The sequence below is a fragment of the Polistes dominula genome, unplaced genomic scaffold (assembly GCF_049000335.1).
Source record: "Polistes dominula isolate Pdom_NZ unplaced genomic scaffold, Pdom_raw_medaka contig_241, whole genome shotgun sequence".
NCBI lineage: Eukaryota > Metazoa > Arthropoda > Insecta > Hymenoptera > Vespidae > Polistes > Polistes dominula.
Window position 1 is genome coordinate 56,862 of NW_028300875.1, and position 17,936 is coordinate 74,797.

General features: G+C 33.8%; 2 protein-coding genes across 2 annotated transcripts; both read left to right on the plus strand.

The window, feature by feature from the left end:
- The first annotated feature begins 2,119 nt into the window (after positions 1–2,119).
- On the plus strand, positions 2,120–3,550 carry LOC149033691 (uncharacterized). Its single transcript, XM_089171190.1, has 2 exons — positions 2,120–2,203; positions 2,429–3,550. Exons 1-2 carry the CDS (start codon positions 2,120–2,122, stop codon positions 3,548–3,550), a joined length of 1,206 nt encoding a protein of 401 aa, XP_089027316.1.
- A 588-nt stretch (positions 3,551–4,138) lies between these two features.
- Positions 4,139–5,098, plus strand: LOC149033692 (uncharacterized). Its single transcript, XM_089171197.1, has one exon. It carries the CDS (start codon positions 4,139–4,141, stop codon positions 5,096–5,098), a length of 960 nt encoding a protein of 319 aa, XP_089027323.1.
- The last annotated feature ends 12,838 nt before the right edge of the window (positions 5,099–17,936 follow it).

Sequence of the window (17,936 nt, forward strand, 5' to 3'; positions counted from 1 at the left end):
GATCATAAAAGAGATTCAGTCTAGTATTATCTTTACTATAGAGAAACCCTCTACAGTCGTCTCGCCGGTCACTCCATCTATCGGCATACAGCTAGCGACGATCGCATACCCCCTCCATCGGGCTACCACTGACAATAAACGGACACCCCCTCCAACGATTTACGGTAGCAGGACGGTACTCGCGTGATCAAGAACCCAACGCACGGCCATATACTCGTGCAAAGGAAATTTTTATAATATCATAAATTCATTTGAGTAGATTTCGAAGAGTAGAATAGTTAATAACGGTTCGTGATGGCATCGCAAAAACAGCTCGGACAGCTTGAACAAAAACGGCTAGTTTTAGAATTGGGTTTAACGCACGTCGAAAATCTAATCAATGAAGCAAATCTAAATAAGCAGGAATTAAGAAGGCGCTACGAACGACTTGCACCACTAGTAGAGAAATACGAAACCTTTTATGAAAAGTGCGTTACTGCTATCAACGAAGCAGGAGGAGTCGATAGTTTAACTCCAATCATAGAGAGATATTGCGCGATCGGAGACAAACTTCATTCAAACGATACCGCCACAGTTAACAACCCGAATAACGCTGACGAAAGCAACGATATCACGAAAACCCGCGATCAACAAATACCATTACGGCGCATTGAGATCCCGCAATTCGACGGGAATATAGGGAAATGGATCCCATTTAAATCTAGCTTTTTAACCCTCGTAGACACGCGTAGTGATATATCGGATTTAGAAAAACACGTATACCTTCGCGACTCTCTTCACGGCGAAGCCCTTCAAACGATCGAGCATTATCAATTAACTGGGGAAAAATATAAGGACGCGTGGGGAGCTTTATTGAAGGCGTTCGATGTGCCACGGATACTATTAGCTCGGGTAGTCGACGCGTTAATCGACATATCCCGACCGAAGGCCGGATCAGCAAAGGACGTAACGGCATTCTTGAACGAACTGCGTTCTCACATCTCCACACTCGAGACATATAATGTAAGTTCGGTGGTCTGGCCAGTACGCCTCGCTGAACGCGCGTTACCCCCCGAGATGCTGCAAGAATGGAATAAACAGATAGATTCCGACGAATATCCGACTATCGAGCAATTCTTTAATTTTTTAACCCGATATGCGCGTGCGTGTGCTCCGCTGGAAACGTCATCAACATCCGCGAACCTCGAACCTCACGCGAAACGTGGATATCCCGAGAAGGTGAATTTACGACCGCGAAAACGACAGGACACACTTCCGACACGCACATTTCTTATTCGTACCACGATGAAGTGCATTCTTTGTAGACGAGCTGAACACCCTTTATATTTCTGCCCTCGATACAATAATATGACGGAACAAAATAGACTGACAGTGGTCAAACGTCATAGATTATGTCAGAATTGCTTACGGACGCATCGAGGTCCATGCAACGCTTCCCATTGCCAAATATGTGAACGACCCCATCATACATCACTACATAGGAATACTAGCCAACGGAAGGCCGCGATACAGGAGACCCCGACCTCCGCGAAGCAGGAGACCACGTCAACCTCCCAAACTGAACCCACCCCCACATGACTCACTCCGATCTTTAATAGCAACGCGCGCGGTGTACCGAATCAACTCCTTATGAGCGCGATGTGCTGCGTAAGAAAGGGAGACGGAACTTTCAGACTATGTCGGGCGCTATTAGATACGTGTGCCGCCGCGCACTTCATCACCGAGAAGGTCGCGAGAGACCTACGTTTGCCGATCAAACCATATTCGATCCCTATTTACGCTATCAACGACACCACCACTCAAACGACGGACATTATCGAGATAAACATTCGATCACTAGATAACGAATATAGTCGAAACTTTTCGCTACTCATCGTTCCTAAGATAACGCGATCGAATTCAGTAAACAAAATAGAAGGCAAAGTCATTATGTCTAAGTTGCGAAACACTATGAATCGTAAAGATATATCGTGCGTGTTCCCTTCGGCGAAGAAAGCCACGATTACAGTCACCTACGCGGTATAGTCAGTTACGTAATCTCCGGAAGAAATTACATGCGAATATCGAACTCCGGAAGGAATATGAACAGATTACACATAAATACATCGATTTAGGATATATGTCGATCGTCAAAAACGAACCTATAGGAAGTTGCTATCTTCCCCACCACGCGGTTATCAAATCAGCTAGAACGACAACAAAGGTACGGGTCGTATTCGACGCCTCCGCGAAAAATGATAAGAGACTTTCTCTCAACGACACCTTATTAGTCGGACCTACAATACAAGACACATTAGTAGTACATTTATTACGATTCCGGACATATCGGTACGGATTAACAGCGGATATTGAGAAAATGTATCGGCAAATATGGATTCATCCAGACGATCGTCAATATTAACGGATATTTTGGTGACATAACGAACAGATTCGCACGTTCGAACTTAATACGGTAACATTCGGAATAGCGTCATCACCGTTTCTTGCCATACGAACCATCAAACAACTCGCGAAGGATGAAGGTGCTAATTATCCACTCGGAGCCGAAATACTTAACCGCGATCTATACGTAGACGACCTCATTACGGGAACTGATAATGTCGAAACCCTCGGAAAGATACGCGATCAAACTATTGAAATATTAAAACGAGGCGGTTTTAATATACGACAGTGGGCGTCTAACTTCCGACCGGTACTCGAAAATTTAGATATAAAAAACATCGATGTCGAGCTCTGCTCTGGGGAAAATCCTATTTTAAAGACACTCGGTATTTCATGGAACGCACATCATGATTGTTTAATTTACTCCGTCGCGCCAGTAGATATTCGCGAAAGAATTACCAAGCGACGAATTTTATCCGAAGTCGCAAAGATCTTTGATCCACTCGGACTTCTAGGACCCGTCATTCTAACAGCCAAAATCTTCATCCAAGACTGCTGGAAAACACATATCGACTGGGATGAATCGGTACCCAATACGTTACACACCTCGTGGATAAAGTTCGCAGAACAATTGACATTAATTGACAGTTTAACGATAGAAAGACGCATCACACTCGACGACTCGATTGACGTGCAGGTGCATGGTTTTTCCGACGCGAGTCAATCTGGTTACGGCGGCTGCTTATATGTAAGATCGCGAGATAAATTCGGTAACACATATGTACGTCTACTTTGCGCGAAAGGTCGTGTCGCTCCCCTTAAGAATACCACTATACCACGTTTAGAGCTATGCGGAGCATTAACACTCGCGCGATTATATAGAGAAGTCCGAACTGCCGGCGGATTGAAACCCGACAAGATAACCTTTTGGTCCGATTCGATGATTGTACTGGGTTGGCTGAAAAGAGACTCCAACACGTTAAAATTATACACGGCGAATCGCGTGCGCGAAATACATGAAATCTGTGAAAATATCATATGGCGACATGTGCGATCCGAGGACAACCCAGCGGACGCTTTATCTAGGGGACAACTTCCGCGCGATTTTTTGAAAAACGGGGCATGGTTCCGTGGACCACCCTGGCTCGCGCGACCAGAGACTGAGTAGCCCTACCCGACGGAAGGGGAAATTCTCGAATTACCGGACGTAAAGGAATTGTCGGTATTAACGACGCGAATCGAATCCGGAAATGTATTTCAGCGATTCTCCAACTACGCGCGATTATTGAAAATTGTGGCTCGATGCCGACGATGGCTCAAAACTAACTCGTATAAGGGAGAATTGTCGACAGCGGAAATAACAGAAACAGAACGACGCGTTTTAAAGATCGTACAAGGCGAACAATTCCACGCCGAAAGGGAAAGATTAGAAACAGCGGGGGGAGTCAAGAGCACAAGACTAGCCGCGTTAGATCCGATCCTCGACGAAGAAGGCTTAATTCGAGTGGGGGGCCGACTTCGAAACGCGAATTTAAGTTTTTATGAGAGATGTCCGATTTTATTGCCCTCACATCATCACGTCACTGATCTTCTTATCCGAAAATTCCATGAACAAAATTTTCACGCTGGCATACAGACTACCCTCTATGCTCTTCGACAACGGTTTTGGCTTCTCGACGGCAAGAATCAAGTGCGAAGAATCGTACGTCATTGCGTACGTTGCATTCGATTCCGTGCATCCGGCATCCGATATAAAATGGGGGATTTACCAGGCTCGCGAGTGCAGGAAACCACTGCATTCTCCCATGTCGGAGTAGACTTTTTCGGGTCGATCTACGCGAAGGAAAAAAAATACCGTAATAAGGGTCGCGTTAAAATATACGGGTGTATCTTCATTTGTATGACTATAAAGGCGGTACACATTGAATTAGTCAGCGATCTGACTACGGATGCTTTCTTGGCCGCGTTCAGGCAATTTGTGGGTCGAAGAGCTTTTCCAACTCACGTTTATTCTGATAACGGAACCAACTTCGTCGGGGCTAATAACCAGTTAAGGGAGCTATACGCCCTGATGGAATCGAACGAATATAAAACTAAGGTCCGTGATTTCGCGATAGATCATAGGATATCGTGGCATTTCAATCCACCCCTCTCACCTCACTTTGGCGGTTTATGGGAAGCAGCGGTCAAATCTTTCAAACATCACTTAAAACGGGTCGTCGGTGAACTTCTCTTCACGTATGAAGAAATATCTACCTTCGCGATCGAAATCGAAGCTATTTTAAATTCACGCCCATTATGCCCCATATCGTCAGATCCGAATGACGTAACAGCACTAACACCCGCACATTTTTTAGTTGGAAGACCTATTACGACATTACCGGAGGAAGATTATGTTCAAACTCCAGCCAATCGACTGTCCTCCTGGAAACATATCACGAAAGTGCGACAAGATTTCTGGCGACGCTGGCATATTGAGTATCTACGAGAACTGCAGAAACGACAAAAGTGGATACAACCCAAGCAGAAAATCGAAAGGGATACCGTCGTCGTTCTCATCGACAAGAATCAACCTTGCATGAGATGGCCCTTAGGCCGGATCGTGAACGTACATCCAGGAGAAGACGATGTAGTACAAGTGGTTACCGTGAAGACGGTCCACGGAATTGTCAAGCGTAATGTGACAACTATTTGTCCATTGTTAATTTATTGTTAACTTCTTCTATTGTCTTTAAGACCCAACGGTTCCCTTGTACGTACAAGAAAGGCGCCTGGCCAGCGATAATTCGAGAATGCTGACTAAGTCAGCAAAAATACGCTGAGCGATTCAGCGAATACGTCTAGCGTTATATCATAAGCAATCGAATGAACATGTTCAATAACTTATACAACTCGCGATATACTTAACTGATTGAATGACCTAGGTCGAAAGCATTGTAAATCGATGATAATAAGCGCACAACACAACACATGTATTAAGAATATCATTGATCGTTACACTCTCAACAGGGGGAGTATGTACGATCCAAAAGGATCATACGGTAATTAGCAGTATTCAAAATTCGCGCGCATCCACCTCCATCGATTAAAGGTCTAGATCGATACTCATGGGTGAGCATCGATCAACTACTAGTAACTACCGAAGCGCCCCTCTAGTCACCCCCACCTCTCACCTCCCCCACTTCTCTACACCAGTCCGTACGCCCTGCGGGGCCAGTACAAAAGGACATTCTTCCAGTCCATTATAGAAAGCCTGTGAATACATATCGAAATCAAAGGAGTTAAGTTAAGTTAGTTAAGGAACGTGTAAGGCGAAGCAAAGAGCGAGAGGCGAGATCTTTCCATTATATACATTTTATATCGACGGTATTTTCCCGCGTGGTAATAACGTGGTGGACTCTCATTTTTGTAATTAAACAGCATCCAGGGTTTTTATGCCGCAAGGCTTTTCCCTGACGAGCCAATAAAAAAAGGCATTGTTTCTTTGTTTGGCTCAACCACGTGTTTTATTTTACACCTCAATCTAATCCTTTATTCTCCACTTCATAGTATATAAGTAATGATCAGAGGAATTTTCATTGAAGAATCTTTTGGTCAGAACAGTTTCTTTGGTATCTTCCCTATACCGGACTGTAGAAAACATTTCTAAGAACCTTCCTTATGCACGAAGTTACTTTTGAAAAAATTATCGATGAGCAAAAAAACTTACTAAAGACGAAATATTAAAATTTAATTTCACAGAAGAATTCAATAATGACAATTTTATATCCCATGAGATTTAAAATATCTTTTTATCACCTATTGGGATTATTCCTAACTTTGCGCTATTTACAAAATGTCCGTATAATCCACGTAAATAAAAGATATTGTAAGTTAAGGGTTATTTATTAAAAATTTTAAATAGTTTACTCAACATCCTCGCCTCTAAGATGAAATTTTAGGATTCCACATCCTTAACTGATCAACATGTCTTTTAATTAGCTTGTTATTTTTAGTTTTAATTATGTATACATCATTTTCTAAAACTTCACTTATGAAACCTATTTCTTAAAATATTGGTTGACCTTTATATTTGTGAATCTCATCTTTGATAATCACTTCATCATTTATTTTAAATTTAACATTTCTATTAGCATTAAGTTTATTTTCATTCTTTTTTATTCTGTTACGAAATTGTGCATGTCGTATAGCATTCCATTTTTCTGGATTCAATGTCTCTGTAGGAGAGACTTCAATTACACTATGATTTACTCTACTATAAACCTCAACAACATTTTTAACTTTTTGCTTTAAGGACTTATTGCTGATTTGTTTCTTGATACCTTCTAAAATAGTTCTATTAAACCTTTCCACCCTCCCATTGGATTGGTGATGGTATGGAGTTGTGAAATGTTGCACAATATTATTTGATTTACACCATTCTTTAATTTCTTTTGATTTGTTTTCTCTAGCCGAATCTGATATTATCATTTTTATTTTAATCTTTTTGTGAATACTTTTTAGAAATCCTAGTACTACTTTTGCTTCTTTTGACTTAACCACAGTAGCAAATCCCAACCTAGTGAAATAGTCTAATCCTGTAATAATGTATTTCCCGTCAATAGGCCCAACTATATCATACGCTATCTTTTCTCCTAGTTCGTACGACTCCACATCTTTAAACCCAGAAATTCTAATAGGATTATACATTTTACAAATTTTACAGTCTTTCAATACATCTCTTACCAACTTCTCAGATACTTTCTTCTGATTTAGTTTATTGTATTCTTTCATCACAACTTTAGATCCTCGGTGAACTAAATTATCATGCAATTCATAAATGTCCTTCCTTAATTTCCTATTGTCAGTTTCGGTTGTTATCAAATCCACTTGGTTTTCAAACATCCTACTTAGCACATCAGCATTTACCATGTCTTTACCTTTTTTGTACTCGACCCTAAAACTATAATTTTGTATGCGTTCTATCCATCTGCATATCCTAGCAGATGATATAGATCTTTTAGTATTAAAGGCCTCCAAAGCCTTGTGATCTGTTCTTAATATAAATTTTCTTCCTGTCAGAAAATAACAAAAATGCTCCATGCCCCATAGCGCCCCTAACATTTCCTTTTCTGTAATGCTATAGTTCCTTTCAAAAAGGCGACATTTTTCTCGAAGCATAAGCGATAGGCACCTCTACATTATTAATTATCTGAGTCAATACAGCGCCTATTCCATTCGAACAAGCATCCGTCTCTAAAATGAAATCTTTTGTAAAATCTGGTTGATGCAGGCATTTAGGAGATACCAAAGCATTTACCAATTCATTAAATGCGTTCTTTTGTTCCACCTCCCACTTAAATTTTGCATTCTTCCTAAGTAATAACAATAAGGGTTCACATATATTAGAACAATTTTTTATAAACTTCCTGTAATAGTTAACAATGCCCAAAAATTTTCTTACCTCATCAATATTCTTTGGTTGAGGATACTCTTTCATAGATCGTGATAAATCTATGGCGAGTCTTAACTTATTTTTAGAAATTATGTAACCTAAAAATTTAACTTCCTTCTTTTTATATTCTACTTTACTTTGATTAGCAGTAAAACCAGCGCTTATTAGCAATTTAACTACTTTCTTGAAATTTTCTTCATGTTTTAATTCATCCTCAACGAAAATCAAAATATCATCGACATAAACAAAGCAGCACTCGCCTATAACATCTCGTAGAATACTATCAATGCATCTTTGAAAAATAGCAGGAGAATTTTTGTATCTCATAGGCATTCTGTTCCACTCGTATAATTTATTACCGATTCTAAACGCTGTTTTGTGTTTATCTTTTTCTTGAATGTGAATTTGAAAAAATCCTTCTTTTAGATCTAGTTTCGAAAATACATTTTTGTTCCTTAAGCGATAAACCATGTCATCCATTCTGGGCAAAGAATAATTGTCCAATTCCACAATATTATTTAACTTGATTAAATTTGTTGTTAGTCTTAAAGAGCCATCCTTTTTTATGACAGGCCTGACATTATTCAGCCAGGACGATTTTGATTCCCTAATGTACCCTTTATTTAATAATCTTTCAATTTCATCTTTGATTTTATCCTCGTAGGCTTGAGGAATTTTATATGACTTCTCTGCAATTATTTTATTCTATGGAGTTGTGATCTTACATTTGAAGTCTTTAACACCCAAAGGTTTGTCCTTGTATAGTTCTTCTAGTAACTCTTCACACGTTTTAATTTTTTCTATTTTTCTTTTAGAATGAATTTTTTTTTTTTCCAACACCTCCCAACAGAATAGCTTCATCCTTCTCTTTGGCAAAACGTAAAATTTTTCTTTATAATTTTTTCCCTCAAACTCAAAAATAATTTCCACTTGTTTTGAAACAAAAAAACTTTTCATTTAAGTATGTAAAAAAATCTAATTTCTTCTTCAGCACTTCAACCTTTAGTTTCAATTGTTCTACAAAAGGTTCAGTAACAAAGTTAAATCCTGATCCAGTGTCTATAATTACTTTATAGCTAATTTTATTAATCTTGATAAATTCCTCCTTATCCATCAACTCCTTATAAACATTATTTACAGTCCTAATCCGCTTCAAATCCTTGCATTTTGAGAGATTTTTACGAAGATTTTTAGTTTCACAGATGTTATATGTTCTCATTATACGTTCAATAGCATCTTCATTTAATTCTTTATGCTGAAGAAGTGCTAACTCCGTCTCATATTTATATTTCCTTAATCCATTTATAGCAATAACTAATCCAAAATCGTTTTCTAATCCATTTGCAGCACATTCAATCCTAATTCTATGTAAAAACGCCACTAAACTTTCGTCTTTACATTGCTTAGACTTTAAAAAGTCTTTTCTTTTATATCTTAATTTAAAATTATTCACCAGTTGACTTTTCTAATCCTCATAACTAACATAACTGATATCCTTGTCTTTAACAAATTCTTCATAAAATATCAATCCTCTCGTATCAGCATTTTCTTAAACCATATATATTTTTTCCAAATCAGATAATTTGTTAAAATCTCTTCTTATCTTGAGAGACCTCAAGCAATTAAGAATGTTATCGTAATGTATCTTAGGTATGTTACAACCCCAACATATTCGGTTAGACTCATCTCTATCATATACTTTTATACCTAAATTCTCCACCATGTAAATAAAAGATATTGTAAGTTAAGGGTTATTTATTAAAATTTTTAAATAGTTTACTCAACAATCCATATATGAGATATGTCAAAAAGAAGCTCAAAAATTAATAGGTAAGTTTGGATTTTAACCGACCATATACATCTACAAAATCAAAAAGACAAAACACTTCTTTTATTTCATCGAGACTTAAATAAAACTATTTTTAGATTAATTTATAAGTACATGAATAATTTAAACTTAAGAGATATTTTCTATAAGCTAACCTGGCCAAGTATGCTGAGATGTAATCTACTCTTTTCTTGCAGTGTCTTCTCGATCTTTTTCTTGTTTTATAAACTTGAAGAAATATTGTCCATGAATTGAAAATCGGCAAAAACACAGTAACTGAGTATGCAATTTAGTTAGAACATTTATTGTCAATGTTTTGACCACATTAAATGATAAAGTTGGTGGGTATGATCAAGACAATTAGCCTATCTATATAGAAATAGTGTAAGTCTATATTTTAAAGCTTAATACAATAGGTGAGCACATTTCTCTAGACGGTAGTATGTAGGTAGCGTAGAAAGAGATACCAAATGTGCATTTTTCTCTGTTATGGCAGAACATAAGAAACTATAACGAATGTCATTTCCAAGAATGTAATTTTGGAAGTATAATTATAACTGATAAATAATACCTTATAAGAGTTCTTTAGATGAAATGGAAGTTTATTTTCATTTTGCAATATACCACAGCTTGAATTTTATTAATCCTGATGATCCTGTCATTCACACTCAAAAAATTGAAGGTTCTGGTCACTAACAAAAAGATATTTACGTCAATAACATGAAATTTAACAATCCCTAAATAATGAGTATCTTTTACAATTTATATGGGAGTTCAGAGTTTAAGGAAGAAAAAGATTTAATACGTTACCGTTGCTTTCAGAGTTAAATGATTAAAATTTTATTTTTATTTTACATTTTTTTTCATTACAGTCCAGTATAGGGAAGGTAACGTCGCTTTTTTATTGCAACTGAAGCTCTAAGTGTGCATAAAATGTGGAACCTAATCTATGTGTAATTAATAACCACTTAAACTATCTTTATCTCCATATTTTTAGTTGCAAGTTTATATGCATAGTTCTATTACTTAGTTGCAAGAAATATTAATCTCTCAAGGCAGCGACCGTCTCATTTAATATCAGGGTTGCAAGTTTTTTTCCGAGGTTTGCTTTTCTAGCTCCATCGACTGCTAGGTTTTTGTGCTTTCCCACACGCAACCATTCTTAACTCATCATAAAAGTATATTCTAAGTAAAACCCTACTAAATTAGAGAATGTTTCAGAACAAGAACTATCAAGAATACATCTTAAATGTTAAAATTTTACTTCCACTTAAGACTTAAACTCTCAAAAATAGCCTTACACCAAATTTTTAGTAAGAAATATTTTCTTTACATACCTCCCCCTCTAAAAAAAGAAAAAAAACCAAGAAATTTTTAATTTTATCATAAGATTATACAACTTGAAGCTTTGTTAGGAGTAAAATAAGGATAAGAAAATGATTCATACATCAAGTCAGAATAATTTTTCTTCATTTTCTTCTCAGAATAATCTCCTTCCGTAGGAACAAAACCTTTATCTTCCTCAGTGGGAATGTAACCTTTATCTTCCTCAGTAGGAACGTAACATTTGTTCTCTTCTCTTGTTATCTCTTCTGGTAAAATACCTTCTTTTGTTTCACAACCTTTAGCTGGTACGTCTTCACATGTATTTTCTAGTGTAGCACCTTTTTCAATCGACAATAAAAATGGTAAAAGAACAAAAATAACCTTCATAAAAAAAATTGAAATGCTAATAAAATAATCTAATTTTATGACGTACTTCTGAAATAAATCCGTCTACCTGATGTATTTAATTAAAATGCATCGTAAAGACTGTTTTTTTTAGAAGAAAGAAGATTTTTTCTTTTGATCAATACACTTTCTAAAAAAAAAATTATCTTTTTAAAAAAATGAGTACTTATAAGTCATAAATTAAAGTTTTTTTAATTTAAGGTATCTTTATGTGTTTTTTAACTAGATTTTTCTTTTGAAAATAGATTAAATTTAACAACTCACAGTTTACATTTTATAGTACGTACTTTTACCTAGCTAGTAATATGAAAATAATCCTTCAGTCTAAAAATCTGCTTTTACGTAAAACTATGATATAATTTTAATTAATTATTTTTGCTGTATTTTAATTAAATTTTTCTTTTCCTAGGCAAAAAGTAATATAGTGTAAAAAATTTCAATTAGAACGATAAATTTAAGCATAATCAAAGTAAAGAGTTAAAATTAATTTACTGACGTTTTGTATAACTTAAAATTTATTTAAATGACATTTTTTCTGAGTTTCTGTAGGGTCATCCACATAAATAAAATTTAAAATTATAATATGGGCTTAGCAGAATTCTAGATAAAAAATTATATAAAACTAGTCTATATATAAAAGAGTGTTTCTCCTAGGAATTTAAATTCTTCACTTCTTTCTTAAAGCTAAGATTTCTATTTGTGCTATAGTATAGATTACTGTGGTATACCATACCACATAGTAATTGGTGGTTTTAAAACAGGCTATGTTTTATCATACCATCATACCTGAAACCCGATCTGAGACAATGTTTGTTTCAGGTCAAAAATAAAAATATAAAAGCTCAAAATTCTCATTAATCATGAAGAACAAGATGAGAGAGCAAAAGTTTATAAATAAATCTTGTAGTGTAAAATCCATCTTAGAACGTTACCTCTCAGGAAAGTACGTTACTTACTCTTAATATTTTAGAGGTTGTTATGGCCGAAATTCCTCAATTAAGAGTCCTCTGGCAATTTGTTTATGCTATGAAGTGGAGAATAAAGGGTTAGGTTAAGGTGTAAAATAAAACACGTGGTTGAGCCAACCAAAGAAACAATGCCTTTTTTATTGGCTCGTCAGGGAAAAGCCTTGCGGCATAAAAACCCTGGATGTTACTTGATTATACAATAAGAATGCACCACGTGGCGTTACCACGAGGGAGAATACCGTCGATGTGAAATATATATATATTGGAAAGATCTCACCTCTCGCACTCCGCAAATATAGCGATCACAACCTTAAGGGTTGTGATGTTGAATAGGCTCACTTTCACGAGTCTTGAAGATGAGGATATTCTCTTCGTTGTCCTTTTGTGAATTCCTAAGCCTCTATAATCCCTCAAGATGTGTAGTCGTAGGCGTCCGGTGAAGAATAGAAAGAATGCCCCTTTGTACGGTCCCAGCAGGACGTACGTACTAGGGCGATGAGAAGTGGGGATGCGAGAGGTGGGGGTAGCTAGAGCAACGCTTCGATAGTTACTAATAGTTGATCGATGCTCGCAATGAGTATCGATCTAGAATCCCAATCGATGGAAGTGGACGCGCGCGAATTTCGAATACCGCTAATCACCGTACGATCCTTTTCGGATCGTACAGAGGTTCTACCGGTTTTACCTGCAATTCTAATTTTTAGTTCATTTAAGATTATTTATAATAGCAGTTAAATAGATAAATACCTTTTTATTGATCAAATCAATAAGATTTAACTCCAGAATAGTTTATAACTATGATTTTAGATAGTTAAAAGTTATTTTAGATCATCTATATACAAAAGTTTTCTTAAATATAAATTCTATTTTGGAAAGGATAGTGGACATTAGCATCACTGAAAGCTATATTACATCAGGTTGCATTCTACCTGGAAATTAGTTCCTAAACTCAGGGTTGCCAAAGATTTTTTTAGAAATAGTCTTATGACTTTTATGATTATTTTTGTTTTTATCTACTTAAATCTTTAGAAACATTTAGATAGATGCTCTAACATTACATTTTAATTTTATAAAAATGCTAAGTGTCTAATACTTAGTTATTAAAGATTCACGACATATCTCAAGGAAAAATATGTCTCAATTAGATTTTGGTTAATATTTTAATTTATTTTTTTATATAAGGATCTGTTGCCTTTCGTAGTCTAGAGTCTGTTGCTTTAATTCTAGAGTCTCAATGTCTTTCCATATTTCCTGAACTTCCTAGCGTGCTTATATTTAATTCTGAAACCATGTTTCGAAATTTTATGAAACAATCAAAAAAAAGGTAAAACATCGTATGATAAAAGATGATTGGTCCTGTGGGGGATACCACAATTCAAAAGTTTATACTTTATTTTTAGGCTGATTTAACGCTTAAAACTAAACCTTTTTTAGTTTTGAACCAAAGGTCATTAAAAAACCTCAGGTGTGCTTTTGTAAAACCCTACTTTAAAAAATGTGTGGTATACACTACATAAAGTATTATACTTTTTATTATCCAAAACTCTCTTATCAAAATTATTTTTTTTACTAAAAATTTTATATATATTTAAATATTTTTGATAAGAGGGGCATGGATAAATCTAAAATTATTAAATATTTAGATTCTTATTTTAGCAATATTTCTTTAATATAAATGTTTTGTCGTGGTAGGTACGACAAAATGCTTTATTAAATATTTTAAGAACTTGTTTTCTGCAAGTTTACTTTACCTTATATTATGTCATATTTCTTTAGTTAAACTGAAAACATCTAATTAATGTCGAATATCATTTTTCATAATATTTTAAAAATAACCAAAGGAAACATTGATTTTCTAATAAACAAGCATCAAGAAAATGCTTAAAAATAAGCGACATACCCTACACTTAACAAATGCTTATCAAAACTTAAAATTTTATACAATGTGTTTTTTACCCTTAGATGGAATCTTCTGTGGCAATAAGAAGCAAAGAATTTGTAGTTATAGGTACAGAGTCTAGTGTCTGTAATTCTTACTTGGTATTAAAAAGAAACCATGATAAGTTTAGTACGATCGATAATAAAGTGATCATGACATACATTTGTAATCAAGGAGATGGGTTTAGAACAGCACAGTACATTACAGAAAAAATTAAATTCGAACAGCTGCAAAATGAGCTTCCACTTACTCCAGAGGTTGTTTCTAATGTAATTCAAGATAAAGTGCATTACTCTCTGAGGAGGAATCCTCTTAACCATACATTTGTTGTGGGAGGCAAGGATGATGAAGCATATCAATTATATACTATTGATCCATATGGAGCTATGTATGAGTGTAAATTTACAGTTGTAGGAATAGCAGGGTATTTTTGCTATGGTATTCTCGACAATGAATACAAGGATGATATTTCGTTGGAAGAGGCTATTGAAGCAGTAAAAAAATGTTATGAAGTTCTTAAAGAAAATTGCGTTATAAACCTAGAAAATGTAGATCTGCGGATTTTAGACAGTTCAGGTATAAGGGATATAAGTATTAGTTTGTAATAAATTTTTAAACAAAACATGTTTATATGTTTTCTTTTGTGATTGCAAGTAAATCTTATTTTGACCTTTTGTTTCACCATATCATTTATATATGAATATGATCTAAAATAGATTTAATCTTAGTTGATACAGACAAAGTGGTATAAGATATTTTCGTTTATCAAATAAATAAGAAAGTGAGTAGACATGTTGTAATTTGTGGTATTAATCTACATGATTTAGATTTGTTTATTTGTTTGTTTAATCATTTTGTTATCTATTCTTCTAGAATGTTCTAGAAGAATTTTAACTATAAATAAAGTTTACCCAGAAACCCCCAATGACGAGTAAAGACTTTCAAGGGGCTCACAAGAGCTTAAATAAATCTGTTATTGATAAACCCTTATATCATTCCGGAGTGTCCATTGTAGAGAACTACCTTAGTTCTGGATACCTTCCCGGTTGTAACGCCACATAATTCTAAAGTTCGTTAGGATTAAGTTCTGAGGAGAAGTTCTTTTTAACATATGAAAAAATGAAAAAAGGTAAAATTTCCTACTTTTTTTTCTGTCCTCATTGCTTTAAGCAAGAGAACAAAAATTTTTTATGTTTGAGAATGGGCTAAAAAAAATTTAGATATTTGTAATCTAAATTAAATTTACTTTATTTATCTTGAACAATTCTTAACATTTATTAATTACTTAGAAAATAATAGAAACATTTAAAGTTCAAATATCATGTATTTATTGTCATAAATTGGGGGAGAGGGTAAAGACTATTTAAGGATATAACATATCATGTAAACTGAAGAGAAGAGAAAAATTTCTAAAATTGTAGGTATAGATTGTTCAGAAACATCAATTTTTTGTTAACACATGATAGTATACTAATTTTAAAGTAGTTATCTGTTAGTTTTCTCCTTAAAAATTCTTTTTTAAAATTAGCAATTTAAAGTATCTTAAAACAATAGCCCTTCTTCGATCTCTTAACTTATTTCTACATAATTTTAATTGTCTTTAGTTGTAAAAGATACTTTAGAGAGAGATAGTCTTAGAAATTTCTTAACATTTCTATAAAAGTTTATACAAAAATATATCCAATAGCATATGTGCTTGAATATTAAAATCGTTATAACATAACCTCTAGTTTAGATGATCTTATTTAAATTAGATTAGAGTTTTTTAAACTCTAATTTAAAACCAAAAGCTATCATCATAAACCTTTTTTCTGCTTCCTATTTGAAGTAAAGGGTAAATTTAAATTGATAAAAACGTCTGTTTTCTTACCATTTAATCTTAAGTATCAGTTAAAATCTAACGCATTATAAAAAATTATAGAAGACATGCTTGAGCACTAAAGACAATAAAATAAATAAAATAACTTTAATTGCAGACAAAACAAAAAAAGATCAAGAAAACACAGCAAGAAAAGGGCAGATTACATCTCAGCGTATTTAAGGAAACATAGCTTAGCACTAAAGACTATTTTTTCTTTTATACTTTTAAAAAATCTAATTCTAGGAGAGTTTTATCAGGAAACTTTAATATAAAACATTCTTGTAATTTCTTTGTATCTAAAACTTATTTTTTTTAACTAACACAAACAGAATAGCTGTAAATTTCTAAAATAAACTCTTAAATTTATGTACTCTTTTGCTGATCATCTTTATTTATTCTACAGACTAAAAATTCTGACCAACTTAAATTAAAATTAAGATCATATATAAGTTTGTATTCTGTGACCAATATGCATTATAAATGAGAGCTCAGTCTCAATTTCATTTCTTTTTAGTTTCGTAAAATTGTACGTTGATTTAGTTCTAATTTTTTTAAAGGAGAAAAAACTTCAAATATCAAAATTATGTATTTATTTCCACTTTCTCGGTGTAGAAGAACTTGTTCTTTGAGGTGATTGAGTACATCCCACCTTAGATTTATTTTGATCAGGTTTCTTATCATTAGAACCTTTTTTATCTTTTTCTTCTTTTGTTTCTTCTTTCATAAATTTAGAGTGAGTACATGAAATGAAAGCAGGTAATAACATCATTAGAATATTAAGAATCAACATTAATGTAATAGGGGTATTCTTTTTCCTAATATACGGAAACTCTAATCATAAAGCAATTTAATAAATATTTATTTACGATAATTCAAATTTAAAACTTACAATTAATCTTTATTTAGAGGTATTTGTTTTAAAAAATATATTTTTTTATCTAATTTTTTTTTTATTAAGCAGGCGTATTAAAAATAAAGTAATTTATAAAGCTTGATTTGCTTGAAAAAGAACAATTCTACATGTAAAAATCAAATCAGCTCATGAAAAAAAAATATAACATATACCTTAGGAGGTAAATTACTATTTTTAAGGATAAAAATTTTAATGTACATATAGTTAATAATTTGATAAAAAAGACATATTTCAATTCCATAAGATACAAGTTTTATCAAATTAAAGTTTATATTCAGTGACAGGTCTTCAGAAAAATGTTTGAGATCTTTTTAAAATTCTTAAAGAAAAGAGGTTGTTTAAGAATAAAAGGACACTTTTCTTATGCTAAAAGCTCATGACCCTTGTGTCAACTAACTATGTTGTAACGTAAAATATAGAAAAATAAAGTATGTTATAAAATCTTTAATTTTCTTTTTAATTTCAAATATTTTATTTTAAAATAAAAAATAAATTAAAAATTGTTTTGTTTGACAAAAAAACTATTAATTGAAGGTTTATAAAAATATTTCTCAAGATACATATGTTTATGAGCAAATATTGAACAGGCCTGACATATTTATATTTTGAACATAAAAACCTCTTATGACTTTGAAAAAATATAGAACACAAGGAATTAGTTACAATATAGTATAATTAACAGAAGTGTTGCTTCTGGGATAACTTATTGAAGTAAACAAAACAAGTAAGTAAGAATTACAGTCTCTGATTGGTCAACTATAAGAAAATATGATATTTTATCTGAAAAATTAGGTTTTACCTACAAATGTAAAAGAAGAATTATTTTGTAAATCATGACAAATAATAGACTTTTAGATGCTTTTCATAGAACGTGCAACAC